This window comes from Aspergillus bombycis, assembly GCF_001792695.1.
Source record: "Aspergillus bombycis strain NRRL26010 chromosome Unknown contig00011, whole genome shotgun sequence".
NCBI classification, from domain to species: domain Eukaryota; kingdom Fungi; phylum Ascomycota; class Eurotiomycetes; order Eurotiales; family Aspergillaceae; genus Aspergillus; species Aspergillus bombycis.
Genome location: NW_019170013.1, coordinates 347,186 through 368,566, shown reverse-complemented (window position 1 = coordinate 368,566; position 21,381 = coordinate 347,186). Strand labels below are relative to the sequence as shown.

The following is a 21,381-nucleotide window of genomic DNA, read 5'->3' as shown; positions in this document are numbered from 1 at the left end:
TTACTGTCGGCAGTTCAGCCATGATAATTTCTTTCTATTTTCCTTCGCGAGTATACGGGACTCCTGGAGTTGTAATACCTCGTTTATGCTATGAATGTCCTAGTTCGGTCAGTTCTTATGTCGCTGGGAAGAATTTGTTCAGGCTGCAGTGTTGGACGTACTAGTGAACTATAGTGGTTGGCCTATGCATTTCTTGCGGCTTCGAGGAGGACCAAAGCTTCCATTCTGACAGTGCATGAACCGCGTGCCAAGTATATATACAGCTAAAAGTTATCGCCATATACTGGAAGTTGCATTTAAACCCGCGGGTTGTTTCGATGACCTGACATGGGGTGACGCCTACGGAGAAAGGCGAGGCAGACGAAGAGAAGCAGTTATCTTCAACATTACCAATAGGGTATGGCCTCAGCGAAGGTTGTCGATGGCAAAATAAATTTGTACAGAGCTTCTCTTCAGTGCCAGTGGTGACTTTGGTGATTAGGGGGAATAGAAGGCCCAGATTGGGAACGTGGTAGCCGTAGTATATCGTACTTTGGGCATGGTCATGTTACGGTGAACGGTGATCCGCTATAGCAAAAACAACCATTCAGTGCAGATAGAAAGCCTAGTTAGAAAGGGCCAAGGGGTAACTAGGAGAAAAAAGAACGGAGTATGGAGTAAGGTTGAATATGCTGATATATGAGAGAAAAAAAGATCTCCCCGACTGGGAGTCGAACCCAGGTCTCCCGCGCTTGTTCTCGTATGAGATGACAAGCGGAAATCATGACCGTTAGACCATCGAGGATTGAGATTGAAAGAGACTTCAGTATTAGAATATATAAGCCAAGATGATATATCTCGTATCTCAGCCCAAACGCAAAATACTACATTTGAAGTCCTTTCTTGTAAATAGCCATGGGTGAAGTTATATCTATGCCATCTAGAGGGCTCGGACTAAGCTACTATATATTCTCAGTGTATTGGCTCACTGTATTTCCAAGAAACGCAAGAACAAGCAACAATCGATTCCATCTATAGTCATGTCAATGGCCCAACCTCTCTAGATCAACAATTACAGATCTTCATTCCCATGATGTCAACCATAAGAATAATTGTTACACAGATGTTGAACAATAGCAAGAACTCTGTGAGATAATAATCAATATTTCCAGATTCTAGTCCTAGTGCATTTTACCACTACTAATTCATGTGAACAAGATCAGGTGCTGACATGTGACCCTAAATATATGTTTGTTTGTTGTTCTTCTTTTAACTTCCACCTGGGCATCTCCACAGTGTCGCAGCAAAAGACAGCTGGACAGTGGACTGCTACAAAGGTATTGCATGATCCCGATAGAGCTCCTCATACGTCAGACAGTGTCCCACTCGCCAATATGGAAGACCTTGGATTGCGTGTGTTCTCCGATCACCAAGAAAATAGTATGGCACCGTCTAACTATGTTCAAATCCCTAGATGCATTTCCAAGATGGCCATCGCTCCTAGCCAGCTGTGCGATTGGTGGGGTTTTCATGAAGCTATACAAGACCAGAAGACTTGTCACGGCCATTTTTGGAGTATTTCCGGTGGGATGAGTCCATGGCATTTCCCCACACAAGCACGAACATCGATCTGGGGTCTGGGGAAGTACTCCAGTACAACGGCCACAACAATCGTCGTACTGCTATAAAAGGCAGCCCAAAAGCCCCTGTTCTTCTTATGAGAGAGGTATGCTTTGGACAAGACTTGTATAGAATCTAAATCTTCACTAATGCGTTTCCTACGTTTACTTCTAGCCGCGCCGTTGGCTCTCGCGGCGAGCATCCCCAGGGCTGAGACCCCATCTACTTTCTCCGAGGTAACCATCTTCAGTCCACCATCCGACTATGTCATTCCTCGTACTCTCTACGCTCGCAACCTCCAATTACCCAATGGAGATCTATTAGCTACCTGGGAAAACTACTCTCCCGAGCCACCAGCGGTCTATTTCCCAATCTATCGCTCAACCGATAGCGGCAAGACCTGGAGCGAACTATCTCGCGTAGAAGATACAGCCAATGGACTGGGCCTGCGCTACCAGCCGTTCCTTTACTACCTGGAAGAGTCAATTGGATCGTACGAGGCCGGTACCATCCTGTTAGCTGGGAGCAGCATCCCCACAGACCTCGCGACTACACAGATCGATCTTTATGCATCTCGCGACTCTGGCGTCACATGGGAGTTCGTGAGCCATATCGCTGCTGGCGGTGAAGCGCTTCCTAACAACGGATTGACCCCGGTCTGGGAGCCATTCCTTCTTGCTCAGTAAGTGTGATACTAGACTGTATATTATCCCTGACCAGTCTCTAATCTTCGTTCAACAGCAATGGAAAGTTGATCTGCTTCTACTCGGACCAGAGAGCCAACGAAACCTATGGCCAGAAGCTCGTTCACCAGACCACCACCGACCTGAAGAACTGGGGTGATGTAATCGACGATGTGTAAGTTGGCAAGCTCTTTCCGATTCAAAACTAAGACATTCATGGCTGACACGATCTGTCCGTTTTTAGCACATATCCCACCTACACTGATCGCCCGGGTATGCCCGTTGTCACCAAGGTACGTTGCTGTCTTTCCCTCGCTCACATATACCACTGACTCCTGCCTTCAACAGCTGCCAACCGGTGAATTTATCATGACTTACGAGTATGGCTCATTCTTCGGCACCTCCGACTATTCCTTCCCCATCTATTACCGTATCTCTGCGGACCCCGAGAACTTCCTCGCGGCCCCACACCAGAAGCTCGTCGTGTCAAGTGGCACTCAGCCCACAGGTTCCCCTTACAATGTGTGGACTCCCTTCGGCGGTGAGAATGGCACCCTTGTTGTCAGCTGCGGTAACTTGGGCTCTGTTTTTGTCAACCAGGCCCTGGGTGAAGGCGAATGGACGGAGATCTCTACTCCGGAGAGCGCGAGCTATACTCGGTCGTTGCGCATCTTGCAGGAGAAGGATAGCTATCTCTTGCTGAACGGTGGCGGTGTGCTTCTAGGAGAGTCGAACAAGGTCACTGTTAGTGTGATGGATTTGGAGGCTGCGCTGGCATAGATGTTTGCTTTTTAGAGACATGATTGTGCTGTCTCTTTGTGACGATTTTAGCATGTAGATGGTCATCGAATTCTAAAATTATTTCGCTGTTCCACTCTCGTTCGTGCCTAGTAAACTTTCCCTTCTAAGCTAGGAGATTCAAGAATTTAGCATCCGGTAAGAAGGGCTTTGAACTCATTACAATTGTCTTGAAATCACGATAGAGTCAATGGAAATATTACCCAGGTGTCTCGTGTGTTTAAATAGCCGTCCCTTAAACAACGTACTTCATTCAATTAATCGTTAACATGTATGTCTAAAGATAGAAATCTAAGTCTATATACCAAAATCAAGCAATGGTCTCCGGCCCCGGCTTCCGCATGATAGGAATAATGGGCTTAGGGGGCCATCCACCACGATGACTCTCCACGCTCCACCGGCATGAGAACTGGTGGTGCCCAGATCCGACCCATGTACCGTCTTCATCATCAGCCTTCAGGGCGACCCTCTTTTCCCATCTTTCCTCGCTAGGTAAGATGACGAGTGCGCGCGAATTTGGAGGTACTAATAGATCCAAGCTGAAGCGATCCTCCGCCGCGTTGAAGACCCATCGACATTCTATCCGCCCGTAGGGCGTTTCATAGGCGACTTCAGCTGAATCGATACTACCGCCGGGGATGGGTTCAACACGGAACTGCTTCCATCCGGGGGCGATAGGGCGCACGCCAGCCACGCTGTAATGGAGCCAGTTGATGATGGAGCCGAGAGCGTAGTGGTTGAAGCTGGTCATCTCGCCCGGGTTGATGGATCCATCAGGAAGCATGCTGTCCCAGCGTTCCCATATCGTGGTTGCTCCCATGGTGATCGGGTACATCCAGGATGGCCGGCTCTTCTCTAGTAACATGCGGTAGGCGATTTCGTGATGGCCGGTCTTGGTTAGGGCATGGGCGATGATCGGGGTACCGGCGAACCCCGTGGCTACTCGGAACTTGGCTTGCCGGACTTGAAGAACGAGTCGGTTTGCAGCTTCTATGGCCTGATCGGTCGTTGAGTGGAGGTCGTACATGAGCGCCAGGCTTAATGCTGTCTGGGTGTCTCCAACGAGCAAGCCTGACGGTGCGATGTACTTATTCTGGAAAGTTGCCTTTAGCCGGTTGGAGTCGGCCTGGAATCGGGTGGCGTCTGCCGTTTCGCCTAGGGTCTCACTGACTTGAGCCATGACCGAAGTGACATGGACCAAATATGCATCGGCAACTAGTGTGCCGTTTGTTCGGGCGTCACCTGGCTCGACTGGTGGCGCTGTCGGATCTAGCCAGTCTCCTAGCTGCCACACTTGGGGATCCCAGAGCCCATCGGGACCCCTTTGAATTCCTCGGTCGATCCAGGCCAGCATACTGGTATATTGTCGGCGGAGGATGTCCGTGTCTCCGTAAGAGAGGTAGAGAGTCCAAGGAGTCAAGACAACTACATCATCCCAAATTGCTTGGGGTACCTGATGTGGCCACAACTCCTCGCTGATCACATTCGGTACCACAAATGGTGGAACGCAGCCATTGCCATCTTTAAGCTGTTCCGCAGCCACATCTTCCAGCCAGTGCCCTAGCATTCCGGCCGTATTGTAGAGAAAATTCGCCGACGGACAGAAAACTTGAATGTCTCCAGTCCATCCGAGACGCTCATCTCGCTGGGGACAGTCTGTTGGAATGGAAAGGAAGTTCCCGCGCATACTCCACCAGGCGTTCTGATGTAACTGGTTAACCATCGGGTGTGAACATTGGAACCAACCACTGCGAGTCATGTCGGTGTGCATTACCAATGCCGCAAGGGTTGTAAGTAATGGCGGATCTTGGTCAGTCCATCCTTCTACTTGTACATATCGGAATCCGTGGAAGGTATGTTGTGGGGTCCAACCCGTGACTTCTCTTCCCGCAGAGATAAATTCATCCCGGCACTTTGCGCCTCGCAGTGGGCGAGTTCCTAGCTCGCCGTGCTCCAGGACCTCCGCATGTGTGAATGTGACTCTCTCGCCTTCGGGTTTGTTGATGCAGCGGACACGCAACCGACCGACAAGGTTCTGACCGAAGTCAACAACGGTCTTCCCGGATGGAGTACGTAGAACTTCTACTGCTTTCACCTCCTCTGTCACGCGCACGGGTGGTGCTTCCGGAGCTACCAAAGTTGCTGACGGGAACTGTAGCTCTTGCACGGGATTCCAAGAAGAATCCATACTCTCAAGAGCACTATTCCAATTGGGGTTCTCCTCTCGCGCATCGTAAACTTCACCATCATAAAGCTCACTCTGCAGGATTGCACTTGGGTGACATGTCCAGGTAGAATCGGTGGCCAGTGAAAAGGACTTGTCCTGCTCAGAATGCACCTCTAGCTGGGCCAGTACCGCTAACTTATCGCCATACAGTTTTCGGCGACCACCGCGGAATCCTAGACGTGTAGCATACCATCCTTCACCCACTTCAACCGCGATTACATTTGGTCCGCTTCGATTTAGCAGAGCTGCAACATCAAACACCTGGTAATTAAGGCGATGCCGGTAGCTTGTCCAGCCAGGAGCCATGCATTGGTCGCCCACCGCCTGACCATTGATAAAGGCGCGATACACTCCTAGGCTGGTGATGTACAGTCGAGCCCGACTGATGGTATCTGCACCTGAGATATGGAAAAATTTGCGAAATCGTACTGGCCGCAGGGGGGTGTCATGAGGCGGAGCTTCTAGGCTGGCAATGGGAAGGCCCTTCCAGTCGTGACGATGGAGCAGGGCACATTCAATCGTAGACCAAGGGGACCAATTTGTAGGTCCCGCTTGAATCTTCTCAGAACATGTACCGTGAGCCCGAACTCGCACCTGAACGCTTTCCCGTGACTGCAAAGGGGAGCTTGGCCAAGGCACCAGGACTGACTTATTGCTGGCCACTTCATATGTCTCTATGGGTAAGTCTTGGGACCGAAGAATTTGGATCTCGTAAGAAGTCTGTTCCCATCCTAGCGGACAGTCCTCATTTGTGTTAAGGAATCTCCAGGATAAGCGGGGAGTCGCGTTACCCACGCCAAAGCCAGTCGGGTGCTGCTCGGCTGAGGGGGGTGCGATAGCCAGTCGGCTTATCATAACGAGGGTACGGGGTGAATTCAGGCGATAGTAGGTAAGAAAAAGTATGATACGATTTTCCACAAGTGTGGGAAGCGAAGTACTCCTGGACCTTCATATTTCCCCTCTTCGTTCGTTCTTATATGGTTCTCATGAGTACGCCATCGAGGTGTCTATTACCGGTGTATGGGTCGCTTCGCAACACATTCGTCCGAGACCCCGAATTATGGGCCAATATGCATGCCATATGACCAGTAAGATGAAGAGCTCAAGGGCGAACGCGAGACCCAGGCTGCAAGTGATCAGTGCATAAGAAGTGCATGTGGGACATACAATAGAATGCCGGCGGCGTTTTCGGCTTCTCATTGGAGAGTCGCCGCCGCTCCCCGCATGGTCGCAAATTAGGGTTAACCATCGTAACCGAATCAAGGCTAACGTTACCCCATGGGGTATTGATGGTATAACAATCGCATAGATGGTATAGACTGTATAACTAAGCGGAGAAGGCAAGATTCGACAGTATATAAAGAGGACCGGAAGAATCGAGGTACAGCGAATTCATGTACGCAAGTAATGCAACAAGCAGGCTGCCCCCCTCCACTTGGATATTGCAGAGATGCTTTCCCTTAACCTTGTCTTGATCACACTGGTGGTGGCTCTGGGAGGCTTCGTATATGGGGTGGACTCAGGTACATCTCTATTGAATCTCATGGGAGATTATCGATGGCTGTTGACGATTATTAGGGATTATCGCAACCACATTGGGCCATGATACCTTCAAGTATGCCATGTTCGGACCAACTGGTGAGAATGCTGGGCTGAAAGGTAACGTAACGTGTATCTGCTTCATTTTCTGTTTCCTTTTCAGAGGTGGTACTGATAACATACATGGCTAGGGGCTATTGTGTCCTTGTACAATGTTGGTCAGGCTCTCGGTACATTCATAGCAGGGTATTCGGCCAACAAGTTTGGTAGGCGATGGACTATTTGCGGAAGTGCCATAGTAGGTAAGTGTCCTCTTGTCCCCTTTCCGTACTTCGAACATAACCCTTCAGCTTTTGTTAGTGCTATGTTGATTGAACCTCTTGCTAAACGGATGTGTTTATTCAGCAATTATCGGTGCCGTTCTTCAGTCCGCCGCTGTCAATGCAGGAATGATGATTGCAGGAAGATTTTTCGCTGGAATCGGCTGCGGCATGCTTTTGACTGTCGTACCCATCTATATCGCCGAGGTTTCCCCTCCCCATCAACGCGGATTCATTGTTGGCTTACAGGGCTTCATGATTGCCATTGGCTTCTGCATAGCCAACTGGATCGGATATGGGGGTGCATTTGCCAAGGACGACGCCCAATGGCGAATTCCGTTGGCAATGCAGATCCCCGGCCCTCTGCTGTTGGTCCTTGGGTGTTGCTTTATACCCTATAGCCCTCGCTGGTGTAAGTCACACCGTATCATCTTGCATGGGACTCTCCTTTTTAAAGCAGGTGTCTAATGATCAATATCCTTCAGTAATTCAAGAGGAGCGCTATGAAGAAGCCCACGCCGTCCTAACAATGCTGCAAGGATCTGAAAGGGACGAGGTCTCCTTGTCTCAAGAACTCGCACAGATCCGGGAACAGATCCAGGCAGAAGCAACTGAGGTAACAAGCTTTCACGTTGCTTGCGCCAAGTTATTTTCCCGTCGTTATCTTCACCGCACGCTTATTGCGTGTTTTATTGTTGTCATGGGCCAGTTTAGCGGGTCTCAAGTCATTCAAAATTACCAAACCAGCTTTTATGAGACGGTAGGGTTTACCGGAAAGACTTCGCTTTTGATTAGTGGGGTTTATGGATTCATGGGCGTCATCGGTCAGATCATCTACCTATTCGTGGTAGCAGACAAGTGGCCACGCACTCGCACATTGTGGACAGGCTCATTGGTCTTGTCGAGCTTGATTGCCATTTGCATGGCATTATCAGCTGTGTACGGAGACGAGAGCGGTGGCGATCTCAGTGGTGCCCGTGCAGCCATCGCAATGATCTTCCTCTATTCCTGTGCCTATGCAGTCTTCTTCAATGCGATGGTCTGGGTTGTCCCTTCAGAGCTCTTTCCATTCTTGCTTCGCTCGACCGGGCTTGGGCTTGCTGTGTTCGGCAAATCCGTCGCAGCAATCGTCCTATCGCAGATCACACCAACCGCACTGGAGAATGTCAGTTGGAAATATTATTCACTTTTCATTGCCACGAACTTTGTGGCTGCGTTTATTTACTTTTTCTTTCTCCCAGAGACTGGAGGCAAAACACTAGAACAGATCGCTGAGCTGTTTGGTGACCCTCCTTCTGCTTTGAATACTGGGGATAAAGCCGAGGACATGGATGATGGACAAAGCATCGCGGGGACGAAGAACACCAAGTCTACCCATGTGGAAGCGGCTGTATGATTATGTGGTGGAAAAGGTTAGCATATTTGCTGGCACCCGTTTCCTTTGTACCAATATTAACATTCTAGCCAGTCATGGATGCTTGTCTGACAAAATGACAATGACTCCACCTTAACGACTTCCTAGTCTTTCAATAGCCAGTCAATTGCATTATTAGCAAGAGCCTCATTAGTCATGCTCTGGTCATTCATAAGATAAGACAAGCCGTCCCAGGCATTTTCAGGTCCCTTCGATTGAGATCCTTCCAGTGCCACATGATTGGGGGTATTTGGAGTCCCCGAGTTTTGTGCAATACCAGGAAGCTCCTCGCTATACTCAGCAGACTGCGTAGATACCCTTTCAACACCGAAACTCGATGACATCGAGTCGTGCGTCTGTCTCTCTGCAAGTGAAGAAGAATGTTCTGTAAGGAAACGGGCCATCCAATTATCTAGAACAAATGGGTCTGATATGGAATTACGGCAAGAGTTCTGGAAAGTTCGTAGGCGAGACACCTAAAGTATTTCACGATTAGCCTTTTCGACCAACATTCAAGGCTTTCTTAAGGGCGAGACAGAGAAAAACAGAGATTTATATAATGCTTGGTAGGGAAAAGACTTACAGAGAAGTCCACTATAGGCCAATATGATTTTACTCTCATTAAAAACTTGAAATTGAGGATGAGCCGTTGCCGTGCCATAAAGAGCTCCGAGAGATCATCACTGAAGAGTAAAGAGTGGAGATGAACACAAGAGCTGACGACAGCAATATGTCCATAAATAAAGTAGTCCAACTCACAGTTCTCAAGGCTGGTGGCATAATTTAAGATCTCCGAAACTGTAGCCGCGCTTTCATTGCATTTGGCTGCTTTAGGTTCAGTAGTGGTTGCATCTCGGCCTGCACCCGCCTTAAGGAAGGGAAAGAAGAGCATCTGGCGAAAATGATAGTATCCAATGTGCATAGACAGAAAGGTTCGGCCAAGATGCCTCTCCAAGAAGAAAATTATGTGGTTGTAGCTGTAGGTCAAGTGCTCGGGTAGATTCTCGTACCATTGGTTGAGACGATCCTCCAGCAAAGGGGCCTCCTGGCAATAGTCATCGAGAGTAATCACGCCCCGGCTGAGCTGTCTCAGTAATCCATTAATTTTGGTGAAGATATCAAGCGTCCGTGCCATTTGAGCCCACATATCACACCGAAATGTGGGTGCTAATTGGGGTTTCCGCAGCAACTCGGCAGAAGTCAGGTTATGAAAGAGTACATCATCTACTTCTGGAATCATTTCTGAGCTGTGGCAGGAATCCTCAGGCTCCATGAACATGTCAGAAGCGGACCAGTGGGTGGCAATCCGAACAGAGAGACAAGTTCGGCGATACTCTTCTCGATTTATCGCATTAGAAACTGACTGCATGGGATAACCCCAGAGTGACAGAGCTTCGGCGTGTAGCCGAGCGAGTCCAACGTATATGTGTTTTCTCTGATTGTCAGCTTCACCACTGAAAAAGTATCCAATTAAAAGCAATGCCTGAATTGTTTCCAGGCTTGGAGTATCTGTACATTGGCGACAAAGCCGCATGGCCTGGGAGGCATAAACTTGACCCCGGGAGCAAGGTGACATGTCATGGAAAACTGGGTTCTTCGAGAACCTGTTAATTTACGGTCATCGATCTGAGTGGCGTAATTATCAACTATCCTGAATGCGCAAGAACATACCTGGCAGCTAATGCACACATGCCATAGACATGTTTCATGGATGCTGTACCTTCCTTCATATGGTGCATGAAACTCGGCTCGTGGAACATGGTGTGGGCAATATTGTGAATGTGGCGAAAATATAATCCAACTAATTCATGTAAGACCTCGTGTGTTTTCAGCGCTTCCGAAAAGTCCGGTTCCCATGATAGTGGCATTCGACCAGGAGTGGGATTTTCCCTCCCTGATGTCGATTGAACTGCCACTCTGGCTGGCCTTGTACTATGGTCAAGGCTACAGGGAACCGACAGCAAGTGACAAAGCTGACAAGTATCTCCTTTATTCCCTGGAATACATCGTCTTTTTCGGCTGCTGAATTCAAGGCTCATTCAGCACTATCCTTATGTCAACCCATCAACCGACGGGAGGATTGTACTGCTGTACTCACCGGCAAGTCGAGCAGGCGCCCGCCCTTGCCCTTTTGGCATTGTGGGCGGTCATATTAATGAGTCTAATAGGTACTCCGTAGAGACTAGCGATTTTCCGTTGCAGACAACGATCTCTTCTTACGAGGGAATGATGTCCTCTTTGTATGTTATAATGCCGACACTAGGTCCGATTTTAGCCTCGGGGCTTACCGTTGGCACTATGCCTGTCACGGGACAAGTACTAGAGACCCTAGTATATAATGCTTTATCTCTCTCCTTTCATTCAGTGCGTGACCCAACCATTTTATACAGATTCCATGATATAATATAGTTGTTTCGAGTCCATTAAATCGACGCTACTGCAAATCCGATCAACCAAATTTCTTTTGACCCACTCACAGGACAACACCAAGAAAGATCGCCCTCATGGCCAGTCATTCAGCACAAGGCGATGCTAGACGGCATAAATATCACGATGAGAACATTTTCCTCTTCGTACCCAACCTAATCGGTATGTCCCTTCGATCAGCGACGAGATGCCCCCGGGTAGTTCTTAAAATTCCTAGGGTACGCCCGCGTTGTTCTTGCCGTCACATCCCTCTATTACATGCCCTTGCACCCACGAACATGTTCGCTATTGTATAGCGTCTCTTGTCTCCTTGATGCCCTAGATGGAGCTGCTGCCCGGCGGCTAGGGCAATCAACGCGATTCGGTGCGGTTCTGGATATGATTACAGACCGATGTACAACAACTTGCCTGCTAGTTTTCTTGGCGAGCGCATTTCCCAGGTGGAGTATTATCTTTCAGGGCTTGATTAGCTTAGACTATTCAAGCCACTATATCCATATGTATGCGACCTTGGCAATGGGTGGAAACCGCCAGAGCCACAAACAGATCGATGACAGTCGGCCATGGGTCATGCGGATCTACTACTCTAACACAGTATGCTGGCGATAGCCGCTCATAATTTCTTTGCAAAACTAACAATATATGTAGAAAGTCCTTTTCACGGTGTGCGCGCTGAACGAGCTCTTCTTTATTGCGTTGTATTTACTCTCATTCTCGTCATCGCCGTCGTCGATGGACAACACAAACTTCATGGCATCACAATCCGTTCCTTCAACACTTTGGAGCTCTTCTTGGAGTGCTGGGGCAATGGAGATGGCTCGGTAAGATTTTGAGCAGCTAATATGCCCTGTAGCGTAACCTGTACTTACATTGATTTCAGTGCTAATAAAATAGACGATTCTGTTCCATGGTGTCTACTTTATGTCTCGACGCCATTTATGCTCTTCAAGCAATATGTGAACATGATTCAGTTAACAGAGGCCAGCAAGTGGCTTGTCCAAGGTGACATTGAAGCTAGAAGGAAGGCACGACTTGCGCAGAAAAGAGATCAGTGATGACACTACATATCTCATCACACTAAAGGAACCTTATTATAGGAGCTTGTACGGAGAACTTTGGATATAATACTGCTAGGAAAAGGGACATAGACGTAACAAGGATTGACAGATATACGGAGAATGGCCTCAATCATTTCGCACTTATACATAGCTGAAGTGTGGTTGGATATTCGTCCAGTTGGGTATTTATTAGAATGTTTTTATATATATGGCTCCTAAGTTGTGACAATATTGGGGCCGGTGCAGCTATCTTCGCGTTGCTTTGAAAGAGCTCATCGACAACTCCGGTTTCCCTGCTATCTAACTCCACTAATTGACTAATTCATTTAAAGCTGGCATAACCTATAACAGACGAAGTCTGACGGACTACATAAGAATCTGAGTAGATAACTATTGATTGGTAAGGACAGGAACAATCTACGAACGGTAAATAGCACCCTAGCCCAAAAAGGCTAGTCCCGAATCAGGCATCCAAAGTCCTGACTCAGCAAAATTAGGTTTGCGCAAAGAATATCCAGAACAATCCAAAGCTCCTCAAAACCCGCAATCAAGTCTCCCTCCAAGTCGCAATCTAAGCCGCGAGACAACACCTCCGTTGCCCACATCCGCTTATATTAATATCCCCAAAGAGACGAACGTCGAAACCTACCCACCCACCATGTCTCGCGAAGCTTACCAGGTTCCTTCCTCTTTGGGCGGACAGAATACCTTTGACTCCGGTGCTGGCTCTCTGGATGGCCCTATGGTTGCCTATCTATGTGGCGAGTGCAATGCTCGTGTCTCGTTGAAGAGGGGTGACCAGATCCGTTGCAAGGAATGCGGTCATCGTGTGTTGTACAAGGAAAGGACGAAGAGGTGGGTCTTTCTTCTTTTTTCTTCTTACTAAAGCTTCTCATTGGGTTGTTTGCTGACTTTGTTTGGTTCTACAGAATGGTTCAGTTTGAAGCTCGGTGAAATGGGATAGACCGGTTGCGCGACATTGGCTTTATACCTTTCTTACGATCGTATCGTGTTATGCATTCAGGTGGCGCTTTGGAGTTTGATGGGACAAAAAGATTGAATATTGCGATGCGGCGATGGTTCTGCAGATAACCTTTGTTGAAAGGGACTCACTGTATCTGCGCATCGGCGGAAGGTACTCGTGTTGAAGATTTCCATGAGTAAAGTTATTAATTTCGTCATTCAATATACATGTCCCTATACCTCTACCTAGGCCAATTTGTGAACATAATCTAAAAAAGAAAAGGAAGAAAAAAAAGAGAGAGAGAGAGAGAGACCCTAAGCCGTTGCTAAAGAAATGGTTTACTGAAGGTTGTTCGTCGCCTCAATAAATCCCTCCAAGCACTTAAGGGCTGCGCCACTTTCGACGGCCCATCTGGCTCGCCGGACACCTTCCTTCCAGCGCCCACCGCCTGGTCCACGCTCGGTAATCACCTGGCCATCATCGCCGGGACCCATGTCACTAGTGTCGGATTCACAGACACCCGAAATAACCAGAAGGGCAGCGACGTTCATAAGAACAAAGGTGAGGATTGGGTCATCGCGAGGCAGTTCGTTCCGCAGGATGCTCATAATCTTGGCTGCATTATCTTTGGGCATCTTTCTTCCGAATACGGCAGTCAAAGGATGAGTTGGCAGGCCAAAGTCTGATGGGTGTAGTTGGAAAGTTTCAAATTTGACCAGAGTGCGGGGAACTTGATGCTCGTCCTCGTCACTTGAGCCGTCATCATCTTCCGAACCCTTGTAGGCAGGGTTAGGGTATTCGGTGAGTTTCCAGCAGTTGGTCTTTCCAGCACAGCTGATTTCATCTAGGTCCTCCTCACCGCAGATGACCATTGCCTTTTTGCATCCATTCTGTTTCAGGGCCTCGGCAAAGACCGGTCCAAGGCTCTGGTAGGCCACACCCACCACTCTAGCCTCAATGGCCCAGTCAACAGGATTAGCCAGTGGGCCCATCAAGTTGAAAATTGTCCGTAGTCCCAATGCGCGGCGCACTGCATTGGCGTACATCATACCCGGGTGGAAGTTGGGGGCAAACAAGAATGCATAACTGGTCTTCTCGTACACCTGCGGAAGGTTTTCGGCGCTGACAGCGGAGATCTTCGGAGGAACTGGCGGAATAGCATTGAGGACATCTGCGGATCCAGAGAAAGATGTCTGCGCGCGATTGCCATGTTTGGCCATTAGGATAAGCGGCGAGGCGATGATAGATGCAGTGGTAGAGATATTGAAAGTGGAATGCGAATCTCCGCCAGTACCAACAATATCGCACTAAGGTAGACCACATATCAGGTTACTTTGAATCTATGAGTTGTGGACTCATAAAAATACTTACCAGGCCTCCTTTGTAAGTGCCCTCCTTCCTACCGTGAGCCTTGATGATCTTTTTCAAGGTGGGCCTATCAACTTGAGTAGCGGCCTCGCGCATACGGTGGGAGCATCTAGCGATGACCTCTGCATCTCGATCTCTTCCAGTAGAGTGCAAAAGTGTCAGAAGAGCTGCAGTCTGTATAGCAGAGAGGCGATCCTCGAAAATCAATGCGAATGCTGAAGCAATGTCTGCAGCGTCTACAGGAAGCTTCTCGGAGGGGTAGGCGAGCTTCTGTAGGAGGGGGGAGATAGAGACTTGACCGGGTTGCAGGTCAAAAGGAGCAGCGGACATCTTGGCTATAGGAAAACTGCAAAATATATCCCTCTATACCGTTGTAAGCTCCGAATTGAAGACGCAGATGCGATTGCAAGAATCTCTGAGACTCTGACTCAATTGCACCCCTCATATAGAATCCGTCATCGGCGCAGGCAGAAACTCACCGCCCGGAGATCCCGCTATACCTTTTCGGGAAACCAAGATTTCGTGTCATATTTTCGTCCGAGTTGTATATTCCGGAAGTCACTGTCGTCGGTATCTCCAATTTCACCGGCCTCAGGCGCCCTTGTCCCTCTCAGGAACCGCTCCTAGGATAAATTTACCGTACAAAAACTTAAGTTCTACTAATACCTTCCATTCCCTTCACAATGCCTCCACGAATTCGCCTTTCAAGTGGCTGCATCCCCCAGCCGCTCCGCCGGCAAAGGCTCCTCTGTCAACATGAGCTGCCCATTCTCACAAGATACGCGAGTACCGCTGCGACAGCCACGACCCCCGCCGCGTCGCCTGAACAAATGACACACTCCGCTGCCCCCGTTGCTAGATTTCCTCCGTCTCAACCTCCCTCACATCGCAATCCCGAGTACCGTCGGTCTCAGCTTCTCCGACAATATACATCGCTTATCCGCACTACACCTCTTATGGTGTTTCTGCAGCACGATAACCTTCAGTCTGTGGAGTGGGCTGCCATCCGACGAGAATTGAGCAAGGCTTTACAGAAAGTGGACGAGCAGATTGCCTCCGAGGGACGCTCCCTCCCTCCGCTTGCTCCTCACGTCAAGGTGCAAATTGTTCAGACCAGTATCTTTGAGGTTGCCCTCCGTATCGTCGAGTATTTCCGACCCAACGCCTCCACGATCGAAGCCGGCCAGGCCCCCAGCGCTGTCGACCCCATCACGCAAACGTCTGCCGAAGTCTCTCTCTCCGGATCGAGGGATGATCCCACTCTGTCACACGACCTTTCCCGCGCGCTCATGATGCCGTCCGTCGTATGAAGGGCAAGCACGAATTGTCGCCAGTCTTGGTTGGACCAATTGCAGCCCTGAGTATTCCTCAGATGTCTCCGGAACATCTCAAAGCTGCGCTGACGGTCCTTGCTCCCAAGGCCGCTGGCTTCCCTGTTCCCACTCGCAAGGCCAACCCAGGATGGCATGAGCTGCCCGTTCAGAACGGTCTGAATAAGCTGGCTCTTCTTGCCGCACGTGTGGACGGTAAGGTGTTCGATGTCGACCAGACCAAGTGGGTTGGTAGCATCGAGGGTGGTATGGATGGTCTGCGGTCACAGCTTGTTATGGCCCTGCAAAGCATGGCATCTAGCGTTACCAACACTTTGGAGGGCGCTGGTAAGAGCCTGTACTTCACTCTTGAGAGCAGGAGGAGCGTCCTGGAGGAGGAGCAGAAGGGCCCGAGTGATGAGAAGACCGAGGCTTAAATGTAACGCGACCAGTTTGATTTCTATGTATAATACTACCTACACTTGTACTTTTCCTGTCCGGTTATTAAAGGCTATGGGTTGCTTTTAGCACATGAAGGTTTACTTAAAAACACAAGCCAAATATAGAATGCGAAATTCTCATACAACTGTGCATATCTCCCGGGTCCTTCCCTGACCACGTGCTTTTTAGAATAGACTACATTAACTTCCGATATACAGCATGAACATAATCAGGACTGCGCCGACATGTATGAATGAGCCAAGATTGGCGGAGAAATTACAGAGATATATTCTCTCAACTAATTCGTCAAAACCGAATGGTGCAATTGCGGATATCATTGTGAGTTTTATGGAGGGCAACTAGTACCAGCAAAACAATATTAAGCCAATACACCGTGCCATCTAGTTGCCCTCTTCATGTCTGTCTTGCCTCAGTTTCAGCCGAGCATTCATGCCCACGATGCATCGCACAAGATCCCAGTCACCATCCAAGCCAACCCAATCCGTGACAAGGATACCAGTGGACCAGTCACATTCATCCTTTTCACCGTGCTTTCGGCAGAGATAATCAACTACCGCCGGGTTCAGCTTACCTGCAATCTTCTCTGGCCAAGTACCAAGTTTCCAGAAATTGCTTGCACTCAGGAAGTTAATATAGAATGGATGCGCCTTGGTTGCTTCGGGGTCCGGAAGCACGCCGAACGGGTAACAGGTCTCAGCGGCTCGGAAACAATGCTCTTGCACGTACTGAATCTTTTCTCCAATATTCTCGGTCTCTAGGACTTCGTAGAATCCTGAATGCATATTTGTCCACTGGGGCAAGTCGCGTTAGAGCAGTTGTCGGCCCAACCCGAGGCACAGATTCCCCAGCCTGCGCCTCCGTGTATTTCCTTGAGATGATCCAAGATGTCGAACCGACGGATAAGAACGACCTTACCGCGCACTTCACCGAGAGTGGGGATCTTGGGTTTGGTATACCACCGACTGTCTGGGTGTGCGTAGTGCTCGCTCAGAATTCGGCTGAGCTGCTGATCAGTGTGCTCGCCAGGCCCCTCTCGTTTGAGGGAGATGATTAGGGTCTCCGACGGATTCTGGTTGAGGAATTCGTTTACTTCACGCATCAAGTCACGGAAGTATTTGTTTCCCGTTAAAGAGACGGGGAAGACGCTGTGCACCAAAACTAGCTCATCCTTTTCAGCATCTTCTGGATATTGGGGTTGGACACGGATGTCAAAGAATCGCACGCCGTTTTCGAGCTGTTCTCGCGGGCTGACTGCTTGGCAGCGAACGGATGGCGGCGCAACATGGCAGGTGGGGGAGTTGTGGGTGCCTGGGATCGAGAGAGAGGAGAGCAAGGTGTCGTCCTTCAGCTCGCCCATCCACGCATTCAGGTTGGCGGAGGAGTAGATTGATAGATGGGACTCGGGTGTCACATAAATACCAGTGAGTTTGAATCGAGGCTCGTCGCACAATGCCTTCACTGTGGCGGACTCCGACGTGGGCACGGGAGTCTGGACTTGATGTCTCTCTCCTTCCACTTCGAAGGACCAGCGCACGCGCTCTTTATCCGAGTCGATAAATGTACGAAGCTCGGTGTGAATTGTCTGGAAAGGTTCGACACGAATATCCAAATCCTCATGAACAAAGGGTTCGTTGTCATCTGTGATCGCGGCGACCGGCGCTCTGGTGCGGGTTACATTGGTGAAGACTCGGGTGAAGTTTCTAGCTAAATGTTGGATATTATGATCATGATGCGGATGAAAGCGCTCAATGCGCTTCAGAGTAATTGGCGTGGAGGTGAGATTGCGAAGGGTCAAGTATTCGGCCACCATTGTGGTAGGTGATCGCTTAGGCCACGGTCCCGGATAGCAACCCATAAGTTTCTAAAAGGGATTAAGGTACCGGAGAGACTCGAGAGGTAAATAAGACTGGAGAGTTCGCTGACGCTGCTGGACGAACCAAGTACCAGGCTGCAAGGTTAAATTGGTGCTCATTATTGGCCTGGAAGGATCGGGTTGTATGGTAGCGCTGGAGAATAGCGACGGCACTAAATTAGCCACGATGCGATACGCACCAATCGTGATCGGCGATTTATGGCTTTTCTTGGGATCTTCCGCGCCGGTGGTACCAACCCCCGTTTCCACATGAGCAAACAAGAGTACTCAAGAGTACTAACTCAAAGTATGGGCGACATACCACTGGCAGTACAGGGTTCTGTATCTTATTGCCAAGTTCCTCAGGCAGTCACGCTTTACTGTCAATTATTGGCGTAGGAGACTGGGTCCATTGTTTGAGACCCCGTCCGGGCGTCGACTCGATCTCTTCTATGAATCCATCATCCCCCCCCACTCTCACTTTTTTCACTGGTGTAGTAAGGCTGAGACTGGCAATGTTACTTTCATTGCCCGAGAATCTAGAATTTCTTCCCCCAATTTTCTTTTCCTTGTTCTTTTTTGGTCACCTACCCCTCCTCCCGTCTGAGATCCGTTTCGCGTCCTTCAAGCTTTACCATATTTTGAGTATGGCTGTTCTCTGATACTGTGTGACCGCTCAAGAGCATCTCTCCTGTCAATTGGAGTAAGAATGGCTGTCTAAGGGGAAACGTAGTCGAGAGAGGAACCAATTGGACCCTTCTTAGCTAAAATTTTCGGGGTGATCGCATATCTCGGCCCCAGTCTTATCAACAAAAAGTCCGGTCCGTGGTTTATGTCTCCGCAACACACCGCGGAAGCAAAGATGGACCGAAATGCCCCTTCGTAAAATGCGGAGAGACGGTCACGTGGGATGACGCTGGGGTCGGCTACCGTCGGCGCTCGGGGTTCAGAATGCGGAGGAAGGAGAGCAATAATAATGCACTACCACCATCATTCCACAATGAAATGCTGCGCTCTCCCCTCTCGAAAAGCATTCTCTCCTCCTCCATAACCTTGGGTTGACTTCGGCTCGACAATGAGCATTCTACGCTGCAATGGAGGCCTTTCTGGGGCTCTCCGTTCTTGCCAATCTCGCAGAGTCCTGCCGACAACTCGCTTCCCGTCAACAATATCCTTTCCCCGTCGCACGTTCCATGCTGGTCCGGCTCTGTGGGGGGTCAAGTCTCAGATCTTGAAGGATGTTGGCGAAGGTATGTCAAATCACTCTGCATCTTGTGTTATACGCATTCACCATATACTTACTTACCTTGCACTCCGCAGGTATCACGGAGGTTCAAATTATCCAATGGTACGTCGAAGAAGGCGCCCATATAGAGGAGTGGAAACCTCTCTGTCAATATCAATCGGATAAAGCAGTGGATGATGTTAGTTGTTTTCGCACCAATGACCAATACACAGAGATCTAACAGTATCAGATTACCTCGAGGTACGAAGGCATTGTTAAGAAGCTTCACTTCCAAGCAGATGACACTGTCCCCACGGGAAGGGTACGTAGAACCGCACTACATCCATATTTTGAGAACATGGTTGCTGAGAGAATTCCATTATAGGCTCTGTGCGATATAGAGGTTGAGGATGGAAAATATCCAGATGATAACCCACCATCTGAGCCAGCACCGGCACCGGCGCAACCCAGCTCTGCTCCTGCACCAGCTGAGACAAAACAGCCTTTAGTAGTAGAAGTGGCTGCTGCTACCCAAAAGCCAGAAGCCCCGAAAAATAGTTCACGATATGCTACTCTTGCCACCCCGGCCGTCCGTGGGATGCTCAAGGCACATAACGTGAATATACTAGATGTTCCAGGGACGGGGAAGGACGGACGCGTCCTCAAAGAGGATGTCCTTCGGTTTGTAGCAGCGCGGGACTCTGCACCTACGCCGCAACCTACAATCCCTACAACCCCTGCGTCACCGCAGACAGACACGGCGGTCAACCTAACACCAATCCAGTCACAAATGTTTAAGACCATGACACGGTCACTCAACATCCCCCACTTCCTATTTGCAGATGAGCTAAACATCAACAATATCACTGCTCTGAGAAAGAAACTGGCCAATGATCCGAAGGACCCCAGGAGAATTACCTTCCTCTCCTTCGTCATCAAAGCCGTCTCTCTAGCTCTAAATGAATATCCAATCTTGAACGCCAAGGTTGACACAAGCAATCCCAACAAGCCCCAACTCATCATGCGGCCCAGGCACAATATTGGTGTTGCAATGGACACACCACAAGGCTTGATCGTGCCAAATGTTAAAGATGTTGCCAGCCGGTCCATTGAAGACGTTGCAGCAGAAATCTCCCGCCTGAGCGCTTTAGGTAAAGAAGGGAAGCTCACTCCAGCAGACCTGAGTGGCGGAACCATCACCGTCTCCAACATAGGCAATATCGGGGGTACCTACGTCGCACCAGTGATTGTGTCCAACGAAGTGGCTATCCTGGGTGTCGGAAAATCTAAGACGGTACCAATCTTCGATGAAGCGGGCCAGGTTACCAAGGGCGAATTGGTAAATTTCAGTTGGAGCGCGGATCACCGTGTTGTGGATGGCGCGACTATGGCTCGGATGGCCAATAAGGTCCGGGAATGTATTGAATCCCCGGAGTTGATGCTTTTAAAGCTACGGTAGTTCTTGTATATAGATAGAAGTTCTCATTCAGACCGTCGTCAAATCCACTAGGGTTTACGCACCACTTGCCATACCTTGTCGAAGGGTGTAATTGATGCCCTCATTATCACCGTTAGACATGAGTCGACTCTGATCCTAAGTTCTCTTGCAATCCTGGCGTAAATGGAAGCCATTACCCCTCGTCGCTCACGGATATAAAGACAACGCTTTCCCCTTCTCTTCTTCCCTTTCATCCTTCTACATCGTGCGGGCTGTCCTCATCCCGGCTATATCGAATAATTATTAGCAGCATCTTAAGAATCACATCTTCCAGCCCACGTCAAGGGGTCTTAGGTAGCTTACATGGAGGGTATGGGTTTAATTCCTTTCCCGCTTCTCAACCATGCGGGCACGTTTTACATGCGTGATGTCTGATCCTCGCTATAGGCTGCTCGCATGATATTTACATGGTCTTACTCTTTAAAATGCATTGAAATCCAGAGTAAAACTGCGGGGCCTTAGCGCTACTACTACTAACTACTAGTAGTTCTTCCCTCCTATTCTGATTAAGAACTGGAACCGATCGAACTAGTTAGCCACTATGATGGGTCAATTATGATGTGTAAGATCCACAGTTGCGATAGTTCTACTGCGTATAGCTGAATGTATGAACTAAGCAGTTAGCACGTCGATGGAT

General features: G+C 49.2%; 10 protein-coding genes across 10 annotated transcripts; 6 read left to right on the top strand and 4 right to left on the bottom strand.

Annotated features, from left to right (window-relative positions):
• Positions 1 to 1,748: 1,748 nt before the first annotated feature.
• On the top strand, positions 1,749 to 3,062 carry ABOM_002360 (sialidase family protein; the record flags this gene model as incomplete). The annotated part of the gene is made up of 4 exons (XM_022529490.1): positions 1,749 to 2,281; positions 2,341 to 2,457; positions 2,527 to 2,575; positions 2,631 to 3,062. 4 exons carry the CDS (start codon positions 1,749 to 1,751, stop codon positions 3,060 to 3,062), a joined length of 1,131 nt encoding a protein of 376 aa, XP_022392758.1.
• Positions 3,063 to 3,390: 328 nt separating this feature from the next.
• ABOM_002359 (glycoside hydrolase family 78 protein) lies at positions 3,391 to 6,162 on the bottom strand (the record flags this gene model as incomplete). The annotated part of the gene is made up of 1 exon (XM_022529489.1): positions 3,391 to 6,162. The coding sequence occupies one exon, from the start codon at positions 6,160 to 6,162 to the stop codon at positions 3,391 to 3,393; it is 2,772 nt and encodes a 923-aa protein (XP_022392845.1).
• A 595-nt stretch (positions 6,163 to 6,757) lies between these two features.
• On the top strand, positions 6,758 to 8,562 carry ABOM_002358 (sugar porter family MFS transporter; the record flags this gene model as incomplete). Its single annotated transcript, XM_022529488.1, has 5 exons — positions 6,758 to 6,830; positions 6,886 to 6,966; positions 7,038 to 7,148; positions 7,252 to 7,578; positions 7,652 to 8,562. The coding sequence occupies 5 exons, from the start codon at positions 6,758 to 6,760 to the stop codon at positions 8,560 to 8,562; spliced, it is 1,503 nt and encodes a 500-aa protein (XP_022392846.1).
• Positions 8,563 to 8,684: 122 nt separating this feature from the next.
• Positions 8,685 to 10,340, bottom strand: ABOM_002357 (fungal specific transcription factor domain-containing protein; the record flags this gene model as incomplete). Its single annotated transcript, XM_022529487.1, has 3 exons — positions 8,685 to 9,056; positions 9,164 to 10,184; positions 10,252 to 10,340. The coding sequence occupies 3 exons, from the start codon at positions 10,338 to 10,340 to the stop codon at positions 8,685 to 8,687; spliced, it is 1,482 nt and encodes a 493-aa protein (XP_022392843.1).
• Positions 10,341 to 11,084: 744 nt separating this feature from the next.
• Positions 11,085 to 12,062, top strand: ABOM_002356 (CDP-alcohol phosphatidyltransferase family protein; the record flags this gene model as incomplete). Its single annotated transcript, XM_022529486.1, has 4 exons — positions 11,085 to 11,169; positions 11,225 to 11,601; positions 11,656 to 11,828; positions 11,888 to 12,062. 4 exons carry the CDS (start codon positions 11,085 to 11,087, stop codon positions 12,060 to 12,062), a joined length of 810 nt encoding a protein of 269 aa, XP_022392844.1.
• A 661-nt stretch (positions 12,063 to 12,723) lies between these two features.
• ABOM_002355 (Rpo12/RPC10 RNA polymerase subunit family protein) lies at positions 12,724 to 13,019 on the top strand (the record flags this gene model as incomplete). The annotated part of the gene is made up of 2 exons (XM_022529485.1): positions 12,724 to 12,920; positions 12,995 to 13,019. 2 exons carry the CDS (start codon positions 12,724 to 12,726, stop codon positions 13,017 to 13,019), a joined length of 222 nt encoding a protein of 73 aa, XP_022392841.1.
• Positions 13,020 to 13,367: 348 nt separating this feature from the next.
• Positions 13,368 to 14,727, bottom strand: ABOM_002354 (anthranilate phosphoribosyltransferase; the record flags this gene model as incomplete). The annotated part of the gene is made up of 2 exons (XM_022529484.1): positions 13,368 to 14,336; positions 14,401 to 14,727. The coding sequence occupies 2 exons, from the start codon at positions 14,725 to 14,727 to the stop codon at positions 13,368 to 13,370; spliced, it is 1,296 nt and encodes a 431-aa protein (XP_022392842.1).
• A 353-nt stretch (positions 14,728 to 15,080) lies between these two features.
• On the top strand, positions 15,081 to 16,144 carry ABOM_002353 (mitochondrial 54S ribosomal protein uL10m; the record flags this gene model as incomplete). The annotated part of the gene is made up of 2 exons (XM_022529483.1): positions 15,081 to 15,701; positions 15,770 to 16,144. The coding sequence occupies 2 exons, from the start codon at positions 15,081 to 15,083 to the stop codon at positions 16,142 to 16,144; spliced, it is 996 nt and encodes a 331-aa protein (XP_022392839.1).
• Positions 16,145 to 16,549: 405 nt separating this feature from the next.
• ABOM_002352 (phosphatidylinositol-specific phospholipase C) lies at positions 16,550 to 17,979 on the bottom strand (the record flags this gene model as incomplete). The annotated part of the gene is made up of 2 exons (XM_022529482.1): positions 16,550 to 16,941; positions 16,998 to 17,979. 2 exons carry the CDS (start codon positions 17,977 to 17,979, stop codon positions 16,550 to 16,552), a joined length of 1,374 nt encoding a protein of 457 aa, XP_022392840.1.
• A 1,117-nt stretch (positions 17,980 to 19,096) lies between these two features.
• Positions 19,097 to 20,705, top strand: ABOM_002351 (putative 2-oxo acid dehydrogenases acyltransferase; the record flags this gene model as incomplete). The annotated part of the gene is made up of 4 exons (XM_022529481.1): positions 19,097 to 19,271; positions 19,342 to 19,445; positions 19,497 to 19,568; positions 19,632 to 20,705. The coding sequence occupies 4 exons, from the start codon at positions 19,097 to 19,099 to the stop codon at positions 20,703 to 20,705; spliced, it is 1,425 nt and encodes a 474-aa protein (XP_022392837.1).
• Positions 20,706 to 21,381: the final 676 nt, after the last annotated feature.